The 24493-nt window shown below is 42.1% G+C and overlaps 1 protein-coding gene across 2 annotated transcripts in view; it reads right to left on the reverse strand.

Annotated features, from left to right (window-relative positions):
* ATXN10 (ataxin 10) overlaps positions 1–24493 on the reverse strand; it is a 216503-nt gene that overhangs the window by 87317 nt on the left and 104693 nt on the right. For both annotated transcript variants that reach the window (XM_019544286.1, XM_019544287.1), the window contains exons 7-9: positions 19354–19519; positions 12502–12610; positions 8098–8267 (exon numbers count right to left, since the gene is read on the reverse strand). In XM_019544286.1, the coding sequence (XP_019399831.1) occupies positions 8098–8267; positions 12502–12610; positions 19354–19519 (445 nt within the window). The remainder of the gene's footprint in view (positions 1–8097; positions 8268–12501; positions 12611–19353; positions 19520–24493) is intronic.

Here is a 24493-nt window from a genome sequence, read left to right on the forward strand (position 1 = left end):
ACCCCAGCTGACTTCCTGCCCTTTGGGCAGGGGGCTGGACTCGATGATCTCCCGAGGTCCGTTCCAGCCCTGATGTCTATGAAATCTATGAAATCCCACAATATCCTTGTGGAAAAATTGGAAGATAGTGAGCTTAACTGCTCAACAGTTCAGTGGGTGGAAAGCTGTCTGCATGGTAGGACCCAGAGAGTTCTCATGAATGGATCTCTGTTGTCCTGGCAAGTAGTGGCCAGTAGTGTCCCCTCAGGGGTCTGTGCTTGGACTGGTGCTTTTCAACACCTTTATCAGTGATTTGGATGTGGAGGTGAAAAGCTCACTGGCCAAATTTGTGGGCAACACCACATTATGGGGGAGTGTGGTTATGCCAAAAGATAGGTTGTAGATACAGGTGGACCTGGACAGGCTGGAGAGCTGGGCAGACTGGAACCAGATGAAGTTCACCGAACTTGTTGAAGCTGGCCCTCCTAAAGTCTAGGGCTACTGTCTTGCTGCAGGCCCTTGACACCCTGCGCTGGATGGTGAATTCCATCAAGCGATGATCGCTATCGCCCAGGTGGTCAAGAACCTGGAGGCCCCTTACCAGAATATCACCTGTGGCCAGAACCGGGTCCAACAGGGCATTTCCTCTGGTGGGACCATGCACCTCCTGAATTAAGTGGAGGTCTTGTATCTCAGCCAGGAACCTCCTGTAACGGTCCGTCCTGGCTGACTGTTCCTCCCAGCAGATGTACAGGTAATTAAAATCACCCATGACAACTACATCCCTTGCCTTAAGGGCCTCTGCAAGCTGGCTTGAAAATTCCCAGTCCAGCTCCTCCCCTTGGTTGGCGGGTCTGTAGTAGACCCCCATCGTCAAATCACTGTCCCCACGGCCCCCTTCAATCTTGACCCAGAGCACTTCAGCCTGCCCTTCCTCTGACTCCATTCTGCTGGCAGAGGATGTGTATTCCTCCTTGACATAGAACGCCACACCCCCACCTTTCCTTCCTTCTCTATCCTGCCTGTAAATCCTATAGCCCCTAATGCTAACTGCCCAGTCATGGGACGAATCCCACCATGCTTCTGCTAGCCTTATGACATCTGGGTTTGAAGTAGCTATTCTGAGGGCGAGTTCTTCCTGTTTATTCCCCATACTGCGAGCATTGGTATACAGGCATTTAAGGCCTTGCAAGACTGTGCGTGCCACCCCCCATTTAGGAAGACTGTCTGGACTCCCATTCCTTACCTTAGCACTCCTTGCTTTTGTCACCTGTCTTACTCAGATGGCGTCTCCTTGAGATCACCTATCTCTAAGGCAGGCACTTAAAGAAATGCATCTCTATGTTTAAAACATTGTTTTATTAAGCTGAAAACTGAGGATGATTACAGCTGACTTGCATAAAATTACATTTTTCTTAATGACTATATTTTAGCAAAGAAATAACATGAACATAATATAGGACTCCAGGTATTCAAACTGTGAGAAAAGCTTCAGTCAGAACTCCTACATTTTACAAACCTCTGGGCAGATTAATGAGAGATGGAAAATAAGCTATCATCTCATTCTTTAGAGAATGTCCCTCCAAACAGACAGGTCAATTCAGATACAGATTGCTCCATCATGTGCATGTTGCAATTTTGAACACTGGTATTTAGAGAGGCCATCTAGCACCCTCCATCAATATCACAGTAATTTAACAGAGCAAGTTCAAAATCAGGACACCTAGGAATTTCTAGCAAAAACTTAGTCATTCTTTTTTGTGATATTAAGCAAAAGCTACAATAAAGCTAAAAGCTAACTTTCTACTGAAAAGGAGCCAGAAGTAGGGAAAAAATAAATGTATTGCTTATTATTGATAATCTGGTTGTGCCTAAAGGCCTCCAACCAGGTTCCCTTGCCTTAAGCACCATTTACACACAAAACAAAATCAGTCCCAGCCTCAGATGACATGCATATTATTGCAAGTTCTACCATGTTTCCCCTTCACACAAGCTCCCCGACCTCCAATAATCAGTCATATGTGTTCAAGCTCAAAAGAATCCTCCTCCATTTTTCTCCTCCTGTAGAGCAACACAGACTGCTTGTGGGAGGTATAAAAGACACCAAACAAAACAAAATCCAAACTAAAATCCATAGTCTCTCTCTCTCTCTAGGAAAGTCCCATGCTTGTCCCCAGGACTCCCACAGTTAGGGTGTCTCAGATATAGTGGTTCTTGGCTGCTCCTTCCTTCAGCAGGCAGCTGAGGGTGAGGAATATACAGGCCTAATTAGGTCCTTATGAAGGGCTGAATTTTTTCCTACTAGCCCTGTGTCCCCGACGGGCCTTCGTAGATCCCTCCTAGTAAACTGGCACCCTGTTTTGGTGACCACCCTCTTCACCGAGCACTGGTGTTACGAGGTTTGGTTGTATACCTGCTTCGCCAACCCCGCTTCTTGCCTGCCACGACTTTGCTGTTATCCCAGTGGGGCGGGGCTAGTTCACAGGTCCCTCAGTGTCCAGGGTTGGCCTTGTCGGTTACATACAGGGCTCCTGCCACCCCTACACCCTGGCCTCATGCCACCTGTGGTCTTTACCTGCTCCGTGATGGTACGTCAGACTCCTTCCCCGCTGGTACAGATGTCCCAGCCCTATAACACTGTATAATTCCCACCACTGATCCGTCACCCTACACAATCAGCAGCATACTTCTTCAAAGTGATCCTTCTATAAGGCCTACCTCCCTGACCTACCACCAGCGCCCCCCCGGGAGTAAACATCTCCTGGATATATATATCTATATATAGATATATATATCTATATCTATCTATCTATCTATCTATCTATCTATCTCTGTCCCCGTATCCTTCGATCGCTGCCTTCTATTCTAGGCGGCGATCCCGCCCTGATCTTTCTTTCCCACCGGGCGACAGCCTCACACCCCTCTTCAGTGCTTCCCACACCCACCACCACGGCACTTACTTCCTGTGGCTCGGGATCTTCCTGGGTGGTCTTGATCCTCCTCTGCTCACCCGATCTGGCACTGCAGGCTTTCTCTGCCAGTGATCCCGACGTTCTGCCTCTTCTCCTGGCTACCAGACTCTCCAGCACTTCAGCTCGGCTGCTCTTGTCCCGCTGGGCTGTCGTTGGGGATGGCTTTGCCAGCCGTTTGTTCCCCTCTCCATCCGCCCCCGCCGGAGCGGCAGCCGCCATTTTTAAATCTCCCAGCCAGCGGCTGACGTCACCGTCAGCTGCCAGCCACAGCTGTACATAGACGCGGCTAACGAACCGCGCGTGCTCTCCCTCCACTGCGGCGTCCTACTCTCCCGGTAAATCTTCCCGGCCCCTTCGGGTCCTGGGACACCCTGATTAACAAGTGACAATCCATATTTACATCAGGTGTATTTGGCAAACCAGCATCCATAATTAAAGCTGCACTGTACAGACATACTTTATAGTGACCAGACCTATACATTTTGTCCAATGCTTCCCTTGCTATACCAATCAACCTAGCTTCACAAAAAAAATGTATAAATGGAGTGGCTCAGCTGCAAACAACCAACTTTCATAGCAGCATCTCATTTTACAGCTTAAATCCTTGGGTTTTTCCTATATCTTATCGCAACTGCAAAAAATAAAACTATGAGGAAGAAAAAGACATAAACAATACATTCCTAATGCTAACAAAGTCCAAGCCAAGAATGTTTCCATCAAGATTATAGCATAGGGTTAACACTATATACATGTTTTGAAAGCTAAACAATAGTTTTAATACAAATACAGAGGCAGTATCTTTTTCCACTTGTGAGTTTCGCCCCCATATTTCCCACAAATCACCTTCTTAATCCTCTCCACTAGCTACGCACATAGCAGGTGTGTGCATGGTATGGCAGGGGAGGTTAGGGGGAGAGAGCAATAAAAGAGAATGATATTTGTTTTGCAAAGCCATTACCTCTCATTTCTAGCTTGCATGCTGCACTGACTCTGCCCCTGCGTTCCTCAGATATACAGTCCTTGACTTACAATATTTTGCGTTACAATGTTTTGCATTTACATGTATAAACTGACACCCTGTTTCAACTTTATGACATCAGTTTCAACTTTAGAACACTTGATCCGATGTGACGCAATGCCAGCGAACAAGTTCACTGCATTGTTCATCTCCCTGGTGAACATCTGTCCAAACTTCCTTGGACACTTTAAGAAAGCAGACAAGACTCCAGAAAAACCTGCAGCCAAGACTCCTGAGAAGACTCCAGTCAAGAACCCTCCAAAAAGTCCAACCAAGAGCCTTTCAAAAAGTTCAGCAAAGTCACCTTAAAGAAGTCCTTCCAAATCAATATGATTACTATTTATAATGTAAATACATTAACGTAGCTATATTACTCATCTATAATTGATCGAGTCTGGGGTATTTTTAGTGAAAATAGGGTATTGGGCCTTGGTTCAGAAACCAATCCTCCATTTATAACATTGTTTCTTATGAGAAAATTGTTCTAAGTTTCAACGTGCCACCTAAGACGGGGTTTTCAGGAACCAATTTTTTCGCAAGTCCGAGGATTGCCTGTATTCTACATAAAATATAGGGCTGGCACAAAGTTCATCTCCACAGCCTGTTCTTCTGGCAGTAAAACCATGGAGTGCATCCAGCTGAGTTCACACATGCAGTTTGTGGCACCTCAAAAGCTGTTCGAGGTGCCGCAATCCACATGCAGCACATATGCGCCCATTTGCCACACTGCCAATTTACAGTGTTGTGCCAAAATTTCACACTGGGAGATCCCAGGATCAAAAAAGCAGCACTCAAAAGGCCCAAAACAAAACAAAAAAACCCTGGTGCGGCGTACATGTGCACTGCCAGAAATGGAGTCTGGCCATCCAAAGCCATGCTCTGGCTGCCGGCTAGGATCTTTGCAGCTGAACCAGCACCACTGCTACCCTAGGAGGCCCCAGAATCCCAGATAAGACTGCTGGGGCCAATTCAGGTGCTGGCCCCAGCACCTCTACTCCACCCAGGACAATTTGGTTTGTATGCGCAGGGGCATGCCCTGGAACACAAAGCAGAGGCACAAATGCGCTGTTGCTATGTGTGCCCCTGCATGTGTACACTTGTTTGGACATGCCCATGTTGTCCATGCACAGGGCTTAAAGCAAGCCACCACTTAACTCAGAATGCCTGTGGTCCCCAATGTTTTAAGAACAAGTCACACAGATCACCTTTAAGCATAACTAAATATTCTGGTAAAATATCAGTGGCTTTCTGAAGCCCTTTATACACAACTATTTTTTAGCATTGCTGCCATGGGAAGAGTTGTGTGGGGACTAGCAGTAATGGGGAGTGTTAGAGGCAAAGAGCAAAGTGTAGAAGAAACTTTCATAAGGAGAATCTTAAAAATTGTTAACAGTAGCAGTACAGAGCTGCTTAGGAGTCCTGATCAGGACAATATGTTGAGCAGAGCACAAAAACGTACTGAAGAGTCACTGTCCCCACTGTGCTAACAGAGTTATACTAACAAGTTAACCCAAACACAATTACTGAAGGCACAGCTCTTTCTGGCATACTGATCAAAGATATTTGTCTGAGATAGCAACAGAAGCAGCATTCTATGAAATGGTTTACACTTTGATATAAGAAACAAAGTGTTGTGTAAATCTGCAACTAGCTAGCCCTCTCCTCTCTGTTGTAATAAGATAAGCATTATGAAACAATGTTTAAAGAGAGGACTGTCAGTCTAGCATATAATTCTGTTTTCATCCAATCCCAGCTCCAGAGTGTCAGTAGCTTTAAACTACTCCTTGAAGTCTCAGTAGTTCACTTTCCCCATGTGTGCAGTTGGATAATATTTACTTATATACCCTTGTTAGGAATTTAAGCAGTTAATGCTTGAAGTGCTTGGAAGATGAGAAGTGCCATTATCAGCACTAATTTAAAATAAGCAAATATACATGTAAATGCCTGCTGGAAAACAAGCTATGGACATCTCTGGAGTTTTCACGGGGCACAAAAATAGGGTCCTAGGATCATGAGCAAGAAGCTTTAAAATAGTTTAGAATGGGGATTTCAAGAAAGTTTAAAGGTGATGTGCATGCCAAGTTCCTACTTGCAACAACAGGAATTGTGTGCCCAATACTCCTGGGTATGTCTGAATAAAATATAATAAGTTTGCAGGACTCTTCTGTGTGAAACATTCCTCATTTATCATTCGAGTACAATCTGGTGCATATATAGCCAAAGACAAAAGCAAAGCAACAAAAATATCTGCACTAAATATTCAGACATGAAATCTTTTATCATACAGTCAGATAAAATGAAAGAAGGTAAAAGGACTAACCATACATGCCTTACAATAGTGAAAGGCCACCCAACCCCAGAAACAGATCTGATCTCACATTAATACAAAAGAGAATACTATCCCTTGTAAAATGAAGGAATCAAAGAAAGAAATGTCAACATCTTAGAAGTGCTGATTTTGTGTCACAGCGATGTGGAATTAGACTCAAAATTAATTCCCTGAGCATAGCTTGGAACAGCAGCAATCAATATTACCTCTGGTACTTTTGGTTTCTGGTGACATGGGCCTGATCTGAATACCTGAGATGGAAGTAAAATTCTGTATATCCCAGCATAAGTCCTCCAAGTCACCCATTCTATTATTCTTTTAAATTTTTTTTCTGGAGACATTTCTTTCCTTTACATTGGTAGTGTCGAAGTAATGTAGCGGTTGAACCAGCACCACTATGACAGTCCAGGAAATATGCAAGAGGCAAGAATTTTTTTGGGGGGTGGTATCTTTTATTGGACTCACTACATGGTTGGGATAGATATAGACCAAAAGCATACTGTGATACCCAAAAGTCTGTCTAAATCTATCCCAACAAAGTAGTGGGTCCAATAAAATGTAATATCCACAAAAAAAAAAAAAAACTTTGTTAAGTTGTCAACTGTTCTGGAATGTAAATCTCCAGCCTTCACAAGCCAGAAAACACAGCTGTTCTAATACCTACCCTTTAGCACAGGGGTGTTCAAACTGTGGCACATATGCCACAAGTGCCACCAGCAGCCACTGTGTTTAGACCAGGGAGGAAGTGGAAAGTAGAGTGGCACTCATGGAGGGGGTGTGGCTTAACTTGATGCGCTTGAACTTAACTTACAACACACATGCCACGAATGTAGGCCATCACTGTTCTAGAGGGAAAGGGGGATAGATAAAAGGACTAGATAGGATGCATTCCCTTCAATAAAATATAAAGTTTCTGCAGCACTTCTGAATTGAAAAAAATCTTTGATGAAAGAACTAGAGAAGTATTAGAAAGCTTTGATTTGTCAGAGCCTCCATGACAGTGTATGATGCTGTTTAGACTGAGAAAAAACTACCCAGTTGATCTCTCACAAAACTGTATACTACCAGTGAATCATAACATATATAGAAGTCCTTTGATTAACTTGCCTTACAGCAAAATTTGTCAGATTCTGCTAAGGCTTTGCTATATAATACATTTAAGGGTTAAAGTACTTTTTGTGAAAGGTTGGCCTATCTCAGACAGAAAAGCAGTCAAGTCTGGAGCAAAACCACACCTTATTGAAAACTTAGCAGAGCATTTATTAAAATATACTGATGTTGCCTCCCATTTCCCTTCTGGTGTCATTCCGGAAAGGAAAATGAGAGATGAGACTCTACTAAGGGAAAGGGTGTGGTAGAACTAGGCTTGTACCTCAAAAGCAGAAGAGAATTATTGGGGGTAAGGGGGGGGAACGAACCGCAATACAAAGACTGACTGAAAAATTAAACAACAGTCCCCTCCCCAAGCCAGATTGGGGTTTATCTTCTTTTCCAGTAACTGCAATCTGGTGTGGAGGGGGCAAAGGAGAAAGGAACCTGAGTTTGTTGACTGTTGGGCAGAGATAGTAAGGTAAAATTAAAGTATTCATGATAAATACTTTTTGTTATTGATGAATATATTTATATTATGATAATAACATATGCATCTTTTGGGTGACATAATTCTGAAGTAATGAAGCAAAATTACTTTCTCTATTTCCAGCATTAATAGATCAGTTATATTAATGACTAGCAAATATAGTTAATCTCAAACATGCATATCTGATTACATGCAAGACTTGCATGGAAAACTATCATACCTTGTCTTGGTTTTCTTTATTCTTGTAACATAAATTTCCAATCAAGCGAATGAGGTGAGATTTAAAACCAACAGCCGGATGGGAAATTTCTCCCTCCCCTGTCACAGAATGAGTGGCAGTAAAGACATTTGTAGCTTGCTTCCCAGCAAGATGAGTTAACTGCAAAATATCTGCATAAGAAAGAAAACATACATTTGAATATATTTCCAGGTTCAAGCTATCATAGATCTTGATAAGCTTGGTGCTTTGATCAGCTTGCTTTTTTTGCTTTTATTTTTTCTGAAACATCAGCAACATACACCAAATGAAATAAATTCCAGGTATTCCAGAATGTGCTGGAAGAACCTAATCCTGCCAGTTCCACTCCGCTTCTTAATTTAAGTACCCGTGTAAGATACAAAACAGTCCTGAAATCAGGAGGGTGTTTTTTCTCTTATTTGTTTTTAGGTTGAGTTCAGTTTTCTGCACTCCCATCTCTGAAGGCAAACCCCTAAATTACTAATGACTCTCACACACTTGTTGATACTGTCCCTCACTCGTGCTCATTTTTTCTCCATTTTAGAAGAACTGAACTTTCTGGAATGTTTGTTTTGCCTCCCTTCATTCTGTACCCTACAATACACAAATCTTCAGGAAAGTCTGGAAAAGGACAAGGAAAGAGTGGAACATTCAAGTCTATGGGAATTATGCTTCTGAAAAATCCCACCAAGAGGAAATATTTTTAACCTTTAAATTGCAGCAGTACCGAGAAGCCCACTTATTTCCTAGTGAGATGCACATATTAAACAATGTTTCTCTTTGTCCCAAGAGTTTACAGTCTCTCTAACAATCCCTACAGACATTTTCCTAAAATGCAATATACAGGCACAAAATATGTTTGCAGAATATTTGCAAAAGCATAAAACAAAAATAGGTTGCAGTGATGAATCTCCCTGGAAAAAGTCTGGCCCTCCTTCTACTCAAAATGTGGCCACATTCCTGGTACAAAAGGTTCAGTATGATTTGGGTTGAAATTAAAATTAAAAAACCACAGGCCACATAACATTTTTTCCATCCCAGACAGTTGACTTAGAAGGTGGGAAAATCTCTGAAGCTTTGGTGGTCTAATTTTTTGAAAGCTTTTAAAATGTTTTACTATATGTGGCAAAGTGGGGCTCCTGGACTAGCCACAGTGCTAGTTTCCCCACCTGCCTCAGCGCACAATGCCCACCTGTCTCCCCTGCCATGCCTTGATGAAACTTAATTGAGATGTTAATTAAACAGGAGGCTGCACATTCTTGCCCCAATGCCAGGGGGCACTATCTGTGGCTCTGTTCCTCCCCTACACTGCAGCCCAAGCCTCGCAGGTGGCATCCAGATTACAATGCTCCCGGATTACAGCTGGACCAAGCTTAGGCCTCACTGTCAGGCCTCAGATGCACACACATTCATACCACCCTCCTCTCACTAGGGCCCCTCACACTCCACCCCCTTGCATAGGGTCAACTTTATATCCTCACCCACACAAATAGTGGGCTCCTAGCCCTCTGGGTTTCCCTGCTTTCACTGGGGCTCCACATCTCTGCCCCTCACTGGGGGTGCCTCACTAGAGCTCCACATTTCCACCCCCTCATTAGTGCTCCTCATCTCCTCAGGGTCTTGAACCCCAAATGGGCTCAGGTGACCGCAGCCGTGCCTGGCCCCCCTGCCCCAACTACCTCCGATATTTAATGACCCACCCGAAGGAGGGGGCTGGGGTTAAGGCACTCCAACCCGCCTTTCACTGTGGTGGTAACTGGCCTAGCATTTCCTAGGGGTCCCGCACCACTGGGAGCACCACTAGGCCACCCACTCCCAGTAGGGTGCAGTTTTACATCATGCCCAGGACCAGGAGCCTCCAAACCATCCCCTTAAGCTCCTGCCCTTACCTGCAGGATGTTGCATGCAGCCTTGCAGCCAGGTGACGTTTCTGCCTGGCCTGCCAGCAGGGAACTGCTCTTTTATATAGGTGGTCAGAGATCTAAAATGGCCACCACAATCAAGCACCTGCTGGCTGCTTGGCTCAGCCCTTAAAGTGGCAGGCACCAACAGTGCCCTGCCAAACCATAGAACTTAATGGCTTCATGTATGCACAGGAAGGATAGCCACCTCCAGTCAGCAGGTCATTTTGAATTAGGCAGAACTTTGGGGATCGGGGGAAAGGAATCACCTAATTTAGGGAAAGATGGCAGTTCTTTAAAGCTTGAGCCCCACAAATAATGCCAAGACAGCCAACAATTCTATGTCTGGCCTCAAACTTGTTTACCTATTTTAAAATAATTAAAATTTAGTCTCCCTGCTCTTAGCCTTTTTTCTAGACCTGTTGTGTTTCTTCTCTCTCTCACATATTTCAGCATTTTCCAAACACTAACACATAAGGGGGAGTTCCAGTAACTTTTCTGTGCTTGATCCTATACTTAAAGGGAAGGAAACATACTGCCTTTACAGAAAGGGAACAAGAGGCAGTGAATGAAGGGGGAAGCCTCTCCAGTTCACTACAAGGAGGCAAAGGCAATGATCAATGCTTCTTAAAGGAAGAGAGATGCAGAAAGAGAAGAAGCCTTAGAAATGGCATGTGGTAGCTGTCTCCTAGGAAGCCTCTTTTTCTCTGACTCGAAAAAAAGTGCTTCCATCCACTATGCCCCACATGCCACTGAATGAATCCCACTAGCTTAGTTAGACATTCAATCAAAACAGCCAGCTCTCCTGGAGTTCTACTAAGCTCCAAATAAATGATGTGCATTAGCTACCCGGGCTCTGAACATACAGCCTTGAAAATTACAACAGATCTAATGGAAATCAATCTGTAACTTTAATGCATGATTTAGTTCTGTGCTTAAATGCAACTAGTAAGAAAAAAGGCAGGCAAAGTTCTTTGAGTAAATAGATATCACACCTACTCAAAGAACCTTGCCTGCCTATGTCCTTAGACCAACACATCTACAACCAAAAGCCCAGCAACACTGGTAGGAAAAAGAATCTTGATTGTAGCTTTGTATTGAATTTAAAAGCTTTTTCTGATCCTTTCTAAACTTTAACTCTTCTGTAACCTGGATTAATCTGAATACAAAGTCATTTGCAATATGTTACCTAAGGGGGAAAAAAAGATGAAAAGGTTTATTTTCATAATCTGGTGATGCTTGTTCCCCATCATCCCAACCCTTAGATATGTTCTTACCTTAAGATTTAACTACAAACATTGGTAGTGCTGTATACTGTTCGAGTCTTGTACACTTAAGCTAATCCTGCAACAACGGGGTTAAATGACTTCTGTTGCATGCGTGTAGGCTAATATAGAATCCATGAGAGATGCTTTTTTTTCCTATCGGCTTGAAATGTCTGCGAACTGTACAGGGTCATACATGGTTACAAAGTTCTAGCCTGCACCTGTGTGCAATTAGACTGGAGACAGCTACGCAGAAAAAAGTCAACCCAAGCACAGTTAGTTGGAAGAGTCCTGGAATATAAATTGGTAAGACCGATGGAATCATCTTTAATTCCTCAGAATTCTCCTTCTGTGCCTTTGTTAAGAAGACTCACATAGATATTTTGTGATTTTTCAAGATGTTAAGTGCATCTTAATGTGTTCCCTCCTTTGTGGAAGTGGTAACATAAACATTCAAGCTTTGCTAAAAATCAGCTGAAGACAAGTGTAGGTATACAGTGAAACAGATCTCCTCTAGATGTCTTTTTGGTAGGTCACTGTATATATCAGTTGAGTTTTATAAGCTTCCAAGGTCAGTGCAAAATGTTCAATAAAATATTTCTTACATTAACATCAGAGCTTTATAGGCTACATTGAACACCTATGTGCAGCAACTTTAAGTTCAACTAACTTTGGAAGGGCAAGAGTTACTATGTTCAGTTTTTCACTCTCCTCCCTTAAGGCACTCTCTCCTGACTGGTTTAGCTTTCTTTTAGAGTACAAGGCCTTTATTTTAATGATGAACTGATTAGGGTAAATAGAATTAATTAATGAGTACTTTAGTGCTATATTCTATCTCAGCTTCCAAAATAAAGGCAGATGCAAGAAAAGTCCAATTTTTTTTTTTTTAAAGGAACTTCTTCAGCACACATTCAGACAGTGTAATAACATAGAAAACTGTCGTCTTTTACCTAATCATATAAATAGCACTGCAGAGAGGTGAATAAAGGTTCTGTTGGGCAAAGAGAGGTAATGAGGTTCTGAGCCAGTAGAGCAGCAGAAAGTTCAGAGACAAATCAAATATTTGAAAATGTAGATTAATACAATGCTTTATTTATTTATTTTATTAAAAGGTCAGAATCATAATTACCATCACTTGTGAAAAACATGTTTTCATGCTCAGCACTATATAGGTTTGAAGCCTGCCAGTAGTTAATAAAGCCTGTGGTTTTCCAACTCACCAACAGCCGTCTCAAGCAAACCAGGGCAAGTTTGCAAATGTTCTAGCTGTCTGTTGTTTGAAGTCATTTCACAAAGAACATCAAGGAGCCGAATTGTAACCAGTGCTTCCTGTAAAGGAAAGGCTACATTTCTGAACACAGAAGTACATGCAACATAATTTGTTGATAAATCTGATTTTAAGGTCAGAAAGTCTACGGAAAACCATCAACTGTCAAAAAAGGAAGGACCGGCACCAAGTCCACTTGTGTGCCATTCTTGCAAATTGTCAAAAGATATCTATACCTAACAAGACCCTCTCCTCCAAACCCATAAACAACATATTAAAATCAAAAATTTCTTCCATACAGCTAGTGACAAATGCAATGTTATCTCTTCTCTGAAGGACGAGAGCTTAGGGAACGCACTGCCATAAAGGACAGAGTTTTAACAAAAAACACAGTATCTTTCAACAGTAGCAATACAGAAAATTGCTAACTGAGAAAATTTCTTCTGTGCAAATGTTTTCTTTCTTTGAGTTTATCCAATGCAAGTGTCCCACTTTAAAGACACAAACACCGCCTGGAAGACACCAATTTGTTATCCGCAGGAATCCTGTGAAGAAGTTTGTGGTCAAATGAACTTTGGCTGCAAAAAATTTACATTATTCTTGGGTAAACATGATTTGGGATTTGCAGATGCAAAGTCTGGTTGGGTATGAAAGACAGAATCTTATTTGCATATTATTGATTCAACCACATAATTATTTCTTTGACTAGGCTCTCAGTAGCTAGGTTGATCTCTGGCACTACAAATTAAAAAAAGGTCATCATTTACAGAAAAAAATAGAGCTTTATATTATTCAAGATGACAGGCAGTGAAAACAGGTTTGTGACTTCAGCAAAACTGCATTTAAGTGACAGAACGGAAGGTACAACACCCCAGGACCAGCCCCTGGCAATACTAGGATACAAAAAAGAACTCTAGTAACATTTCTTCCCTTTACTTTCCTTCTTGCTGAAAGCAGGGCACAACATGCTACTAGCTACAGGGAGAATCAACAACAGCTTACTCGGTGTTCCCTACACAGCCCTGGCTGGGGAGAGGGATGTTTCAGATATGCTGAGAGATATTCCCCATTCTTTCATGCCCATCCAGAAGAAAGTAAATGAATAGTCATCACCTACTTATACCTCAGGGCACGTATTCAAGGTCCATGAAGCCATTGCAAAGATAAGGGAAGATTACTTTATATCTTTTTCTTGTGAAGGTAGGGTTACCATATTTCCAGTTCCAAAAAAGACGACACCTTTTGGGGGGAAAACCTCACTCCCAACCTGATGCCCACCGCTAACCCTGCTGCTGCCGCCTGTCACTCCTGACCTGCAGCCCCCTGGCCCTATTGGTGTTCCTCACTCCTGACCCATAGTCCCTCACCCCCCAGGCTATGCTGGTGCACCTCAGTCCCAACTCACAGCCCTCTGCTCACCCCAGTTCTGCTGGAGGGGGCCACCAGCTGTGCCCATCCTGACAAGGGCAGAAAATAGCAACGCTGATTTGTGCAGGAGGCAGCAGAGTGAGTCCAGCCCTAGAACAGGCAGGATAGATGCCTGTGGGACCCCCTCCCCCCCACCCTGCGCTGGAACTCCAGTGCCACGCTAGGTGGCCTGAGTACAGCACTCCTGGGCAGCAACTCCCAGGTGTCCAGCCCCACGAGCAAAGGTACTGGCCTTGGTGCTGCCAACCTGGCCAGAGAGCTCCTTGCTGCTCCACAGAGCTCACTGCTGCTCCCCCACACCTTCCCCATACTCTCTCACCTTACCACAGCCCCAGCGACCAGGCAGTGCCAGCAGACAACTCCCTTAGCACACTCATCCCCTACACACACACACACCGCCCCCTCCGGATAGTCCCCTAGCCCTGACCCTTCCATACCCACCCTCCAAAGATTTACCTACATCCAGCTACTGGGGCTGCTCCCATGACCTGACCTGGCTACATGCTGGCCATGAGCATATGCACATACAGATACACAAGAGTCCACTGCCTCCAAACCCCCTTTCCCGACTCCTGCCTGTGGAGCAGAACAAAATCCCAGGCATTGGTTCAGATTTCAAAAAACCACCCAGAGGGAGATTAAAGGATCCAAAAGATGACTTGTCTGGCAAAACCTAGACATATGGTAGTTCTAGGCATAGGGTCAACATCACAATCCAGATCAAAATTACTTTATAAATCGCTTTTAAGAGCAAAATAAATTATAATCACAGAGAAAAAAAATCAACTACTGAACAATTAAGTAGATCAGTGAGAAGAACTAATAGAGCACAACTGTATTCCAATGCTAGCAACATATTTGGGGATTTTTTTTCATCTCAAGCTCCCTTTTTCCATTGTGACAAGGAAGCTTAAGTAAAAGACTTTCAGTTACTTTAACATCTGTAAAGCTTAAATACTTCTTAAGAAAGAGGACAAATATATCTAGAGATACCTGTAAACATTATGACCAGCAAAATATTTTTAAGACAACTGCTATTATTTGTGGAAATAGACTATATGGCAAACAAGTTCCTCAGGAATCTCCATGGCTGGAACTGTGACAGTTTTTATTCTAAGCCTCTTTCCCTACGTCTATTTTTTTAGCAAAGACTTTTGGTACAATTTTGCTTGGCTAAAATCTGAATCATAGGGGTATACCTATGCATAAAGCAAAACTTTCCAAACAGTTTTAATGGTAGGCAGGTATGTTGCTACTGTCCCACCTGTTTCACGCCACATAACCAAAGAAGTTAAATTCAGACATTTAATAGATCAAAATTCTTCCCCCCTCCCCTTTCCAAAAACAGAAACCAAACCAGAAGCCTAAACTTAGAGTCCTAAATCTATATTTAATTAGGTGGCCTGATGATTTCAAAACCACTGAGCATTCAGCAGCCCAAGAGAGGTGCTAGCTGCTCAACACGTTTGAAAAATGGCTTTGTTCACTGTCCCTCATATATACCTTTCTAGAAACCTGTATTCCTGCCTTTTCTGTTTCTGGCCATTTACCATTTCACCATCTGGGTCAGGCCAATAGCACCCGGAACAGTAGTTTTTAGCCTGCGGTCCATGGATCCCTGAGGGGTCCACAAAAGATGACTACAATCAATCAAAAGTACATGAATACCCACACTTAGAATTCAAAGAGGTCTATACCACCATTTACATTTTGGGGGGATCTATAAATGAAAAAAGGTTGAAAACCATAGGCCTAAAGCAATGCCTGATATTGGGAACAGCTTGATTATCAAATTTTATACAAGGTATACTTTAAACAACCCTTTGTAGACACTTGGCAAGAATCGTTTGTACAGATTAATAATGCAGTGCCCATTTGAAAAGAGATATAATTCCTGTACAAAACCACTATTCATTAGGATTCATAATCCAACAGATTTGCATGAGTCAAAATAAAAGACCTCTTCTGCAAAAGCAAATCAGGAAACAATGGGGAGGAAACAATATTTTCTAAAATTTGATCAAAAACCATAAAAGAAACCAAAAAAACAAACAAACCAAAATCTAAGCATGAAATGGGGCATGAATACTTTTGGGAAATCTGTTCCTTTTGGAAGTTGTATGTAAGTACTAATGGAAGCAGAGCAATGGTAAAAAGGCAGGTTCGTAATGCTAACATAGTTAATGTTAATAATGGCTATGGGGCAGCTTCTGCAGCTGCCTTTTTTCACCCTCTGGCCACCTTTGAAGGGAAGATACAATATCTATGAAAGACATATTCTTTGGAGGAAAACACTAAAATACAGGCAATCCTCGCCATTCATGGGGGATGTTTCCATGATCCCTGCAAATGGAGAAATCTGTGAATAGGGCACTGCGTTCATGAACTTAGTGCCCCTGGCAGCTGGGGTGGGGGCATGGCTCTAGTGGCGGCAGCAGGAGCCTGGCGGCAGCAAGCACAAAGCTTCTGAGGTGCTCCGGTAAGGGTTTAAAGTGTATTTAAAATACGGCATTCGCAGTGTTTGAAACCCACAAATCCCAAGGGTTTCCTGTAGATTCTTTGCAAGAACAATTCCATTATTTTCAATTGAAGATAGTTAAACTCATGTCCAAAAACATTAATACTCAGAGAATCAACAAAAATACTGATCAAGATGGTTGAATATTTGTTGAGTATTCCCTGTAAACAAAAAGGTGCATTGTTTATGGATTTTTTTTTTTGGTCAGTGCTTTTCTTTACCCATGGTAACAGTAGTTTTAGCTGATCTGACCAATGTTCTCAGTCATTTGTGGATATAATTTCAGAGCCATAATACTTTTTTCTCCAAATATTAGTGAAGTTAAAACTTAATATGGATATAACAACTATTTGTTTTTAGCCAAGAAGGATTTTAGAGCTCTGTAAGGAAAGCTGAGAACAGCATTGGGAATACTGCTGTACCAGTACCTTAAAGTTGGACACAGATTTTGTCCTGTTAGAAACAAGCATATATTTTTTTAAACTGAAACCACAGAACACAGGAAAATAACTGTGTAGAATACAAAACTGCTGAAAGTGTCCCAGTATGCTTCTCTTTAATGTAAGATTGCTATCTTTTCTTGGAGTAGTCAATGTAGTTCTTTAACAGACTATGAAGCTAGGTCTCTTAAGATCTTAATATAAATTCTCCATCAATGACCTAAAAAAAGTGGTGCTCAACCACCCGCCTGTGGGCCACATCCAGCCTGCAGTTTCATCCAATCTGTGGGGATCCTCAAGAGTCCATAAATTTGGCAACAAGGGGGAAATAGCAGTGTTAAATGCTGTTCCCAGGCTGCCAAATGTCCAGGTTTGGTGGGGTCTCATGGGCTGGATAATGTAGCACACAAGGTCACTCTGCAGCCAGATCCAGGCATGTGGCTACATCCAGGGTATGGCAGGATTGGGCCTACATGCAGGATCACACCCAAGAACGAACTCCATGCTCTGACCCCATGTGGAATCCAAGCCTGTGGCCAGATCCCTATGCTATCCATATGGCCCACAAGGCCAGAAGGTTGGTCACCCATCCCAGAAAGAAATGCTGGAAGCTCTCTCCCCCTTCCATTCCCACTCACCTATCCCTCACAGAAGTATGCTTAAGCCCCCTACAGAAACACATTTCCACCTACACCTCAAAAAGCAATTGTCTTTCTTGTCTTCCTGATACCTGTAAATATTCTCAAGCAAGTTTCAGAAATTTACAAAAAAGGCATGTAAAATAAAAGACTTCCATTTCAAATTTAATTTATCACAAAAGCTGTCCTTACTTTCTTCTTTAACAGAAGAGTTTGTTTGCTAGAGCACCATTGTAATTACAAGATGATTTCTTTTGCAGCTCCATTATTATATTAGAAAAAAAAATGTGCCACAGCACAGTGCTCCTCCTGCTGGAAGAAAGTTCGTTATGACGTCTTAAAAAAGTATCACTCCACAATTAGGTCTCTAGTCTGTTTTAATTCTTTCTCCCTTTACTATATATATGGCGTTGAAAACTAATGAGTTAAACATCATAATCATACCAAAAGATATTGTATACAAATTGACTCAAGGAAGCAGAACTGAATACAAAAGGGTTTCACTAAGTTTTGATTTAGTGCATGCGCGCACACACACTTTAAAAGCCTTTACCTAAGAAGGCTGTATTTGTTGTGGTATTTGATACTGCTTCTGGTACATGTGTTTTAGATGCATTTTAAACTGATCTGGTACTGATGCAATGAAACCAGATTTGAGAGCAATATAGACTGGTATTCTGTGCTGGCACTGAGTGAAATAGAGGAGATGATAGTACTTTCTATGACAAGGTACTCTGTTTTGTTACTCTGACCATGTAGCCGGGATGGATTTTCAAGCCACAGGGTACACCCCCAAGGCAGGGAGCCCCATCAGCTGATAGCTCCCAGCTGCAGGAGCACATCTTGGTGCATGGTTGGGAGCCCAGATCAGCCTGGGGCTCCTAACCTTGGGGTGCATGGTGTGTCCCACAGCTAGACCCCATCAGCTGACAGGGCTCCCAACTGTAGGAGTTTCCTCCTTGACAGTCCAGGAGAAGCCCAGGATTGTGATCCCAGGTTCTCCCTGCACCAGCAATAAAGCACAATGGGATCTGATGCTGGATCCCACAATCATGTCTCCTGCCAGGCATACATGCCTTTAGTTGCAATGTCTGTGAAGGCCCTGTGGCACATTCTAGCAGATACCAGACAGCATATTACAGCCCTGGTGATAAAGGCTCCCTCTGCTTGCACAGGCCAAGATAAAAGACAGTCCTTAAGCTACTTCCCTAACAGGGCAGAAAACTAAAAAGCAAAACCACTACAAATGAGTCCAGATAGACCAGATTATCAGAGGTCCTCACTTCCGCATGGCAAAAGGCATGCTTCACAAACTCCATTATTTTTGTTTCAAACCAGTTTAAAACCAGTCAGAAATACTATTTTGTTATGGAAATTAAACATGAATTCCAAATCTCCATATACAAGTTGAATTACCTGACCGAAATATAATTTTTAATTTAAAAGAGTGTCTCCAATAAATAAAAATGTCAAAACACCTGACAAACTGAACACAACACAACAAAAACCCTGAAAAAAAATCTTTTAAGGCTTAGTGAGGAATCTGCTCTCTGAAAGCACTGAATTCTTGCTTAGCCTTAAGTAGAAAGCTCTCTCTCACTGCAGCAGCAAAAGGAAACTATTGATGCTCTTCAGTTTCTTAAGAGACTCCTGTAAATCCCTTAAGCTGTTTTACTAACCAAAAGATATTTGGGAGTATCTGATATTTATGATTTTATGCATCCATAATAATAGAATCAGAAGGTACAAGCATCTAACATTTTGGTATTTCAATATCCTACCTCATCTTCATTCTTGGCAGCAGAAGTTAATCTCAGCACAGTTTGACATTTTTCTTGGAAACAGCTTGCAAGAAAGTCAGCTTGCTTCAAGAGCCCAGCCAATTCTTCACTGGTAACTTCGTTCTTCTCGCTTACTTTGGCCATTATCAATTCTAATAAAGTAATCCTGAAATTAAAGAAACTGTTTAGGTAAGTTTACAAAACAAAGCCAACTACAGTTAATAATAGCTTAAATGGACAAAGCTGTTACATTGGTATCTTAAAATCTGAACTGATACTAACATATCTGCTTTTTAAAATGTAAGAGAGTTTTATAAACAAACTGATCTTCACTATAGATGCTGGTTAATTTTTGCCTAATGCTGCCTAACTTTAGACAAATTAAGCCAGAGCGGTCTAATCAATCTAACGTTTTTACTCTGTTTCACTTTCCAATTCTTATCCTCCAACACAATGCTGCTGTAATGAACTATATTTAAAATTGCCCCCCCTCCCCCCCGCCAAAAAAACCCCTTTCTAATTCAACAAAAATACATACAGTCCATTCAACCTGGTGGCATCTCTTTAGAAATGAATCTTTCAGTGCATTTGTACATACACTTTTACAAACTGCTGTCTTCCTGATACAAAGTTATTTAAAAAAATTGAGCAGTGGAGTAAAAATAAAGGGGGGAAAATAGCTGTGCACCTATGTACCTGCAGTACAATTGCCCATAGACAGACTTAACTCTCCAGTTTACATTTAATTACTATCATACACTGAAGTCTATGCAGTTTTCTGAATGAAACAGAAAACAGCCAAATAAGAAATAAAGTGTACTTTGATCACTAATTTTGACAACTTCAGTTTAATTTTATTTCAAATATCAATTCACAATGGAATAGCAAACTTTCCAAATAATACTTCTAAGAGGGACATAACATTTTGTACACCTCTCTGAAAGTCCCTGCTGAGAAGAGGAGATGGATTAGCCAGGTTCTACTGTAATTCTCTTGCTCAGAAAGAGTTCTTTTTATTGAGCACACACAAGAGCAGGCTCAGGGGTTTTCTTTGACCAAAATATTTGCAATTCAGATGGCAGGACTGACATTTAAAAAAATAAATAAATTTGCATTTGAACTACTCTACATATAAAATGTGCCAACTGAGTAGTCACAAGGGAAGACAGATTTTGTTCTGTGGAAACAGAATGGTCACCATTTTATTATGTCTGGAAAAAAAATACTAATCAATGTGCATTTGTACACTATCATCTAGGCAAATAGGTTTTAGACTAGGGATGTTACTGAGCCTAAAACTTGTCAAGTGTACACAGATCCAAGGAGAAAACATATTAGTACAATTTTATGTTCTGGAACAAATTAGGATGATTTTCTAGTATGGATGGCCTCCTGCATCATACAGACCATAGAATTTCACCCAATTATTTCTTAAAAAACCAAAGCGTGGGGGTGATTGTTAATATAACCTTTAAAAAGGAACTGTTCCTGAATTGAAGTACTGGAAGATACACCAGCTATCATAATAAATTATACTAATGCAGTTAATTACCTTTGTCATTTGTCATGGACCTGGTGAGGCTGGATTACTAGCAAAGGTAAACTGGGCAGGGGACAGAGAGTAGTTCTTAAAAAAGAGTATATCCACATCTACTCTAAGTCCCTTACTCACATTTCCCATAAACTTTCTTGCCTCTGGTAAGTCTAGTGTCTCCTGTGAGGCAAGTCTACCTTTTTCCCAGTTCTGCTCAAATCTGTATGTTTTTCTCCTCTTAGTACTCTATGGCTATAAGCAGCCATCACATTTGTCCAGTTAATGGGCACAGATAGTGGGTGCCAACAGAAATTCTTAATGTTAGAAATGAACATCTGCCCACAGTCAAAGAATATTTGCTTACTATCCAATTTTTAAAAATTACAATCCCTAGTAAACTAACTACATAAGTAACTAGTTTCATATGTATTCGAAGCTTTAAAGAAACACAGGTTTCAAAAAACTCATCAAATATTTTTCAGGATGGGTGGGAAAAGGGTTTGGAATTAATTTGGCAAAATTACCATGGCATTCAATAAGCTCTTAAAAGTCTTAAAAACACATACCCATCGCTGGATGCTTCTACAACAATTATTAGCAAAGAAATGGTTTACGTTGAACACATGAGATGTAGTAATTATATTTCAGAGACAAGACACCATTAAGGATAAACCAACAGATCACAATTCTCTGAATTATTGTTTCAGGCTATCTGCAGACTCAGGCACGCAGCAATCCTCCCTCACCCCACCCCTTAGTAACATTCCATCATATGTGCATATTTTCCAATTCATAATTATAAGGCCAGAAATGCATTGGCTCTTTAATGAGTACTTTAGATGCCGGGGCTCACTTCTGTAGGAAGAAGGGCTACTTTTTGGCAAGTGCCATGGCCGCAATATTACAAATACAGTGGGTCCAGATTACAGGAAATACTGTGAACAGTGCAAATACTGCGGTTATCCAACTGAATATACTTAAGTTATCTATGGCAATTGCCAAGTTTTTAAGAGCTACCACTAATTTATGTACCGGCAAACTCTCTCAGCATAGTTCATTTCTTTTCTGTAAATAGATTTAAAGAGTATTTAATGCATATGATACACCATATTATGGCTGGAAGAGTTCACATCTATTTGTAAGCTCAAACTGCTTTCCTCAGACACCTCAATACCGCATCCGTTCTCTCCTCACCCAGATGACTCAGTCAGCTTTAACGGATATCCAAGGTGGAACCCTTGTGGTGAGGTTACCCTGACTTGTCTCATTGTGAGAGAATTATTCCCCTCTGCCCTAGTTTACACTCTTTTCTGTCCAGCTAATGGTGGGCAGAACAGTTTTACCTGCACTGGACTTGTTTTCTCATTAGTCACGTACCTCAGAGAATGCGTCTTTAAATATGATGAGAACATTAAAATATCAGAATAAGACACGCATCAGATTAAAAAACAGTAGATTTACATTATGAAGCCTTAATAGTAAAAGGCTTAATTTAGAAAATAGATTGGTGTGGTTTTTCTAATCCATTATTTACTATCAAATTAAAACCTATACACTGTTGTTGAAATATACAAACAAGCTGAATTCTGATTTATCTTTAAAAAACAAAACAAAACAAAACCAAAAAACCCACAGAAGAAAGCCAGTTGGGTTACTTGCTGATTTGCAGAAGTCTTGCAATTCTCTACAGAAGTGATTCCCTTTCAGGGGAGCTGCAGCTCCCAATGTTAGCACCATTTTATATGTAAACATAATCCTCAAGACCATAGGAATCCACAGTGTTAAAAACATTTCCCACCTGCTGTGGTCTTCCTGAGTATTTTGCAACAGGAAAATGGCTTTATTATTTTGTGGTTAAAAATCAGAGCTGACATTTTCCAAGGGGTACCTTGAATCTAAAAAAGGTTGAGAACCACTGCCCTACAGGTTCTGTGAGAGCACTGCAAATGCTTGTGCCCTAGACAAATTTGCATGAGCTTAAACTAAAAGCCCAGAAACTGCAGTTGTATAGCAGCTCACCATGATGGGTCACATAATACTTACGATGCAACCTGACATTTTTTTCAAGATGTCAATAAACAAGCAAATATTTCCACAACTGAAAGTAAGACTTGGGATCAAAAGTCACTAGCAATACCTTCCACCCTCCAAAATGTCTTCAAAGTAGGTAACTACCCTAGGAGCTGCTTGGATGAGAATCTCCACCTTTATGGAAGAGGGATAAGAGAGAACCTGCTAGTTTTCCCCAACCTGTCATCCCCTCTTCTCCAAGCATCCTGACCCTCTCAGTGTCCCTCCATGCTTCCCAAGCCTCCTGCCTTCCCCTTCCCTTCTGACTCTCTTCCCCCTAGAATTCAAGCCTACCACATTTTCCCACTTTGCCTACAATTTTTGTGTCCAACATTTAAAGACATCTTCCCAGTAGTATCTTGGCTTTAGTGACAACAAGGGACAGATGAGTGCCTACCCTTACTACAGCATCTTCCACCTGCAAAACCTATAAGAAATGAGGGATCACTCTAATCAATGGAAAGGGGTGACATCTTTGCCATTGGTACACTTGCTGTATGACCATCACCAGCACACATCTTGATGCCACACCCAAGGAGACATGGCTACAGATGTAGAACAAAAGACTGAAGAAAATGCCTGACTGAAAAATGGTCATTCCAGGGACCAAATCTTTGCCACCAAGGGCTGATGAACCATAGTAAAGGTGGCAATGTCTCATACCAGAGTTGAATACTCAAAGGAACTAATGAAGTGGGGCTATACCATTATTTCTACCACCTGTGACTATGGCACAGAGGCTTGGACTATGCAACACCTGCTGCAATGCCTGCTGCTTGAAGGTACATATACAATAAAACATCTCAAAGTACAACCAATGAGCACAAGCATGTGTAACAAAATGGTCAAATGTGGTGTTCAGCAATGGTTCTCAACCTTTTTAGACTCAAGACCCCCCTTACTCCCAGCCTGCACCCCCCCAGCCCTGCCTATGCCCCTCACTCCCAAACTGCTGCCCCCACTTCCAGGGCCAGCTCCCCAGTGTGTGGGGCAGGGGTGAGTATGCACATTCCCCCAAAAATTTCTGCACCCACAGCAGGCATGGGGCTGCTTCTCACCCCGCCTCCTTTCTGGGAAAGAATCACAGCCTGAAGGAAGTGGCAGCAGTGGCTGGGCCATGGTGGTGGGGTACAGCTAGGCCTAGTATGCGAGCAGCTGACCACGGGGAGGGGTGGGCAGTGAGGGCAGTGCGCCCCATCTCGCATCACTCTTTGCACTGCTAGTGGCATGGCTAGTGTTAGGGTCCCAGCAATAGTGGCAGAAACAAGTCTTGCCACCCTGTTATCCCCCTCCCATGCTGGGTCCTGCCTGCTACAGCCACAGTCCAACTAAGTTACAGCCCTGTGCCTGCTGTAGGCACATAAGTCAAAGGCGCATGTTTCCCCCAATGCACTGCCTATGCTCCTCCCCTCTCCCCCCCTCACAACTTATCTGCAGGAAGCTGGTTCTCCACTGCTGCCTGGCTGCTATGTGCACACATGCACGTGGTGCCCCCTGCCAACCTCCTCCCACTCCCACCAGCCCCAAGCATTTTTA

The sequence above is a fragment of the Crocodylus porosus genome, unplaced genomic scaffold (genome assembly GCF_001723895.1).
Source record: "Crocodylus porosus isolate Cpor-Errol unplaced genomic scaffold, CroPor_comp1, whole genome shotgun sequence".
NCBI lineage: Eukaryota > Metazoa > Chordata > Crocodylia > Crocodylidae > Crocodylus > Crocodylus porosus.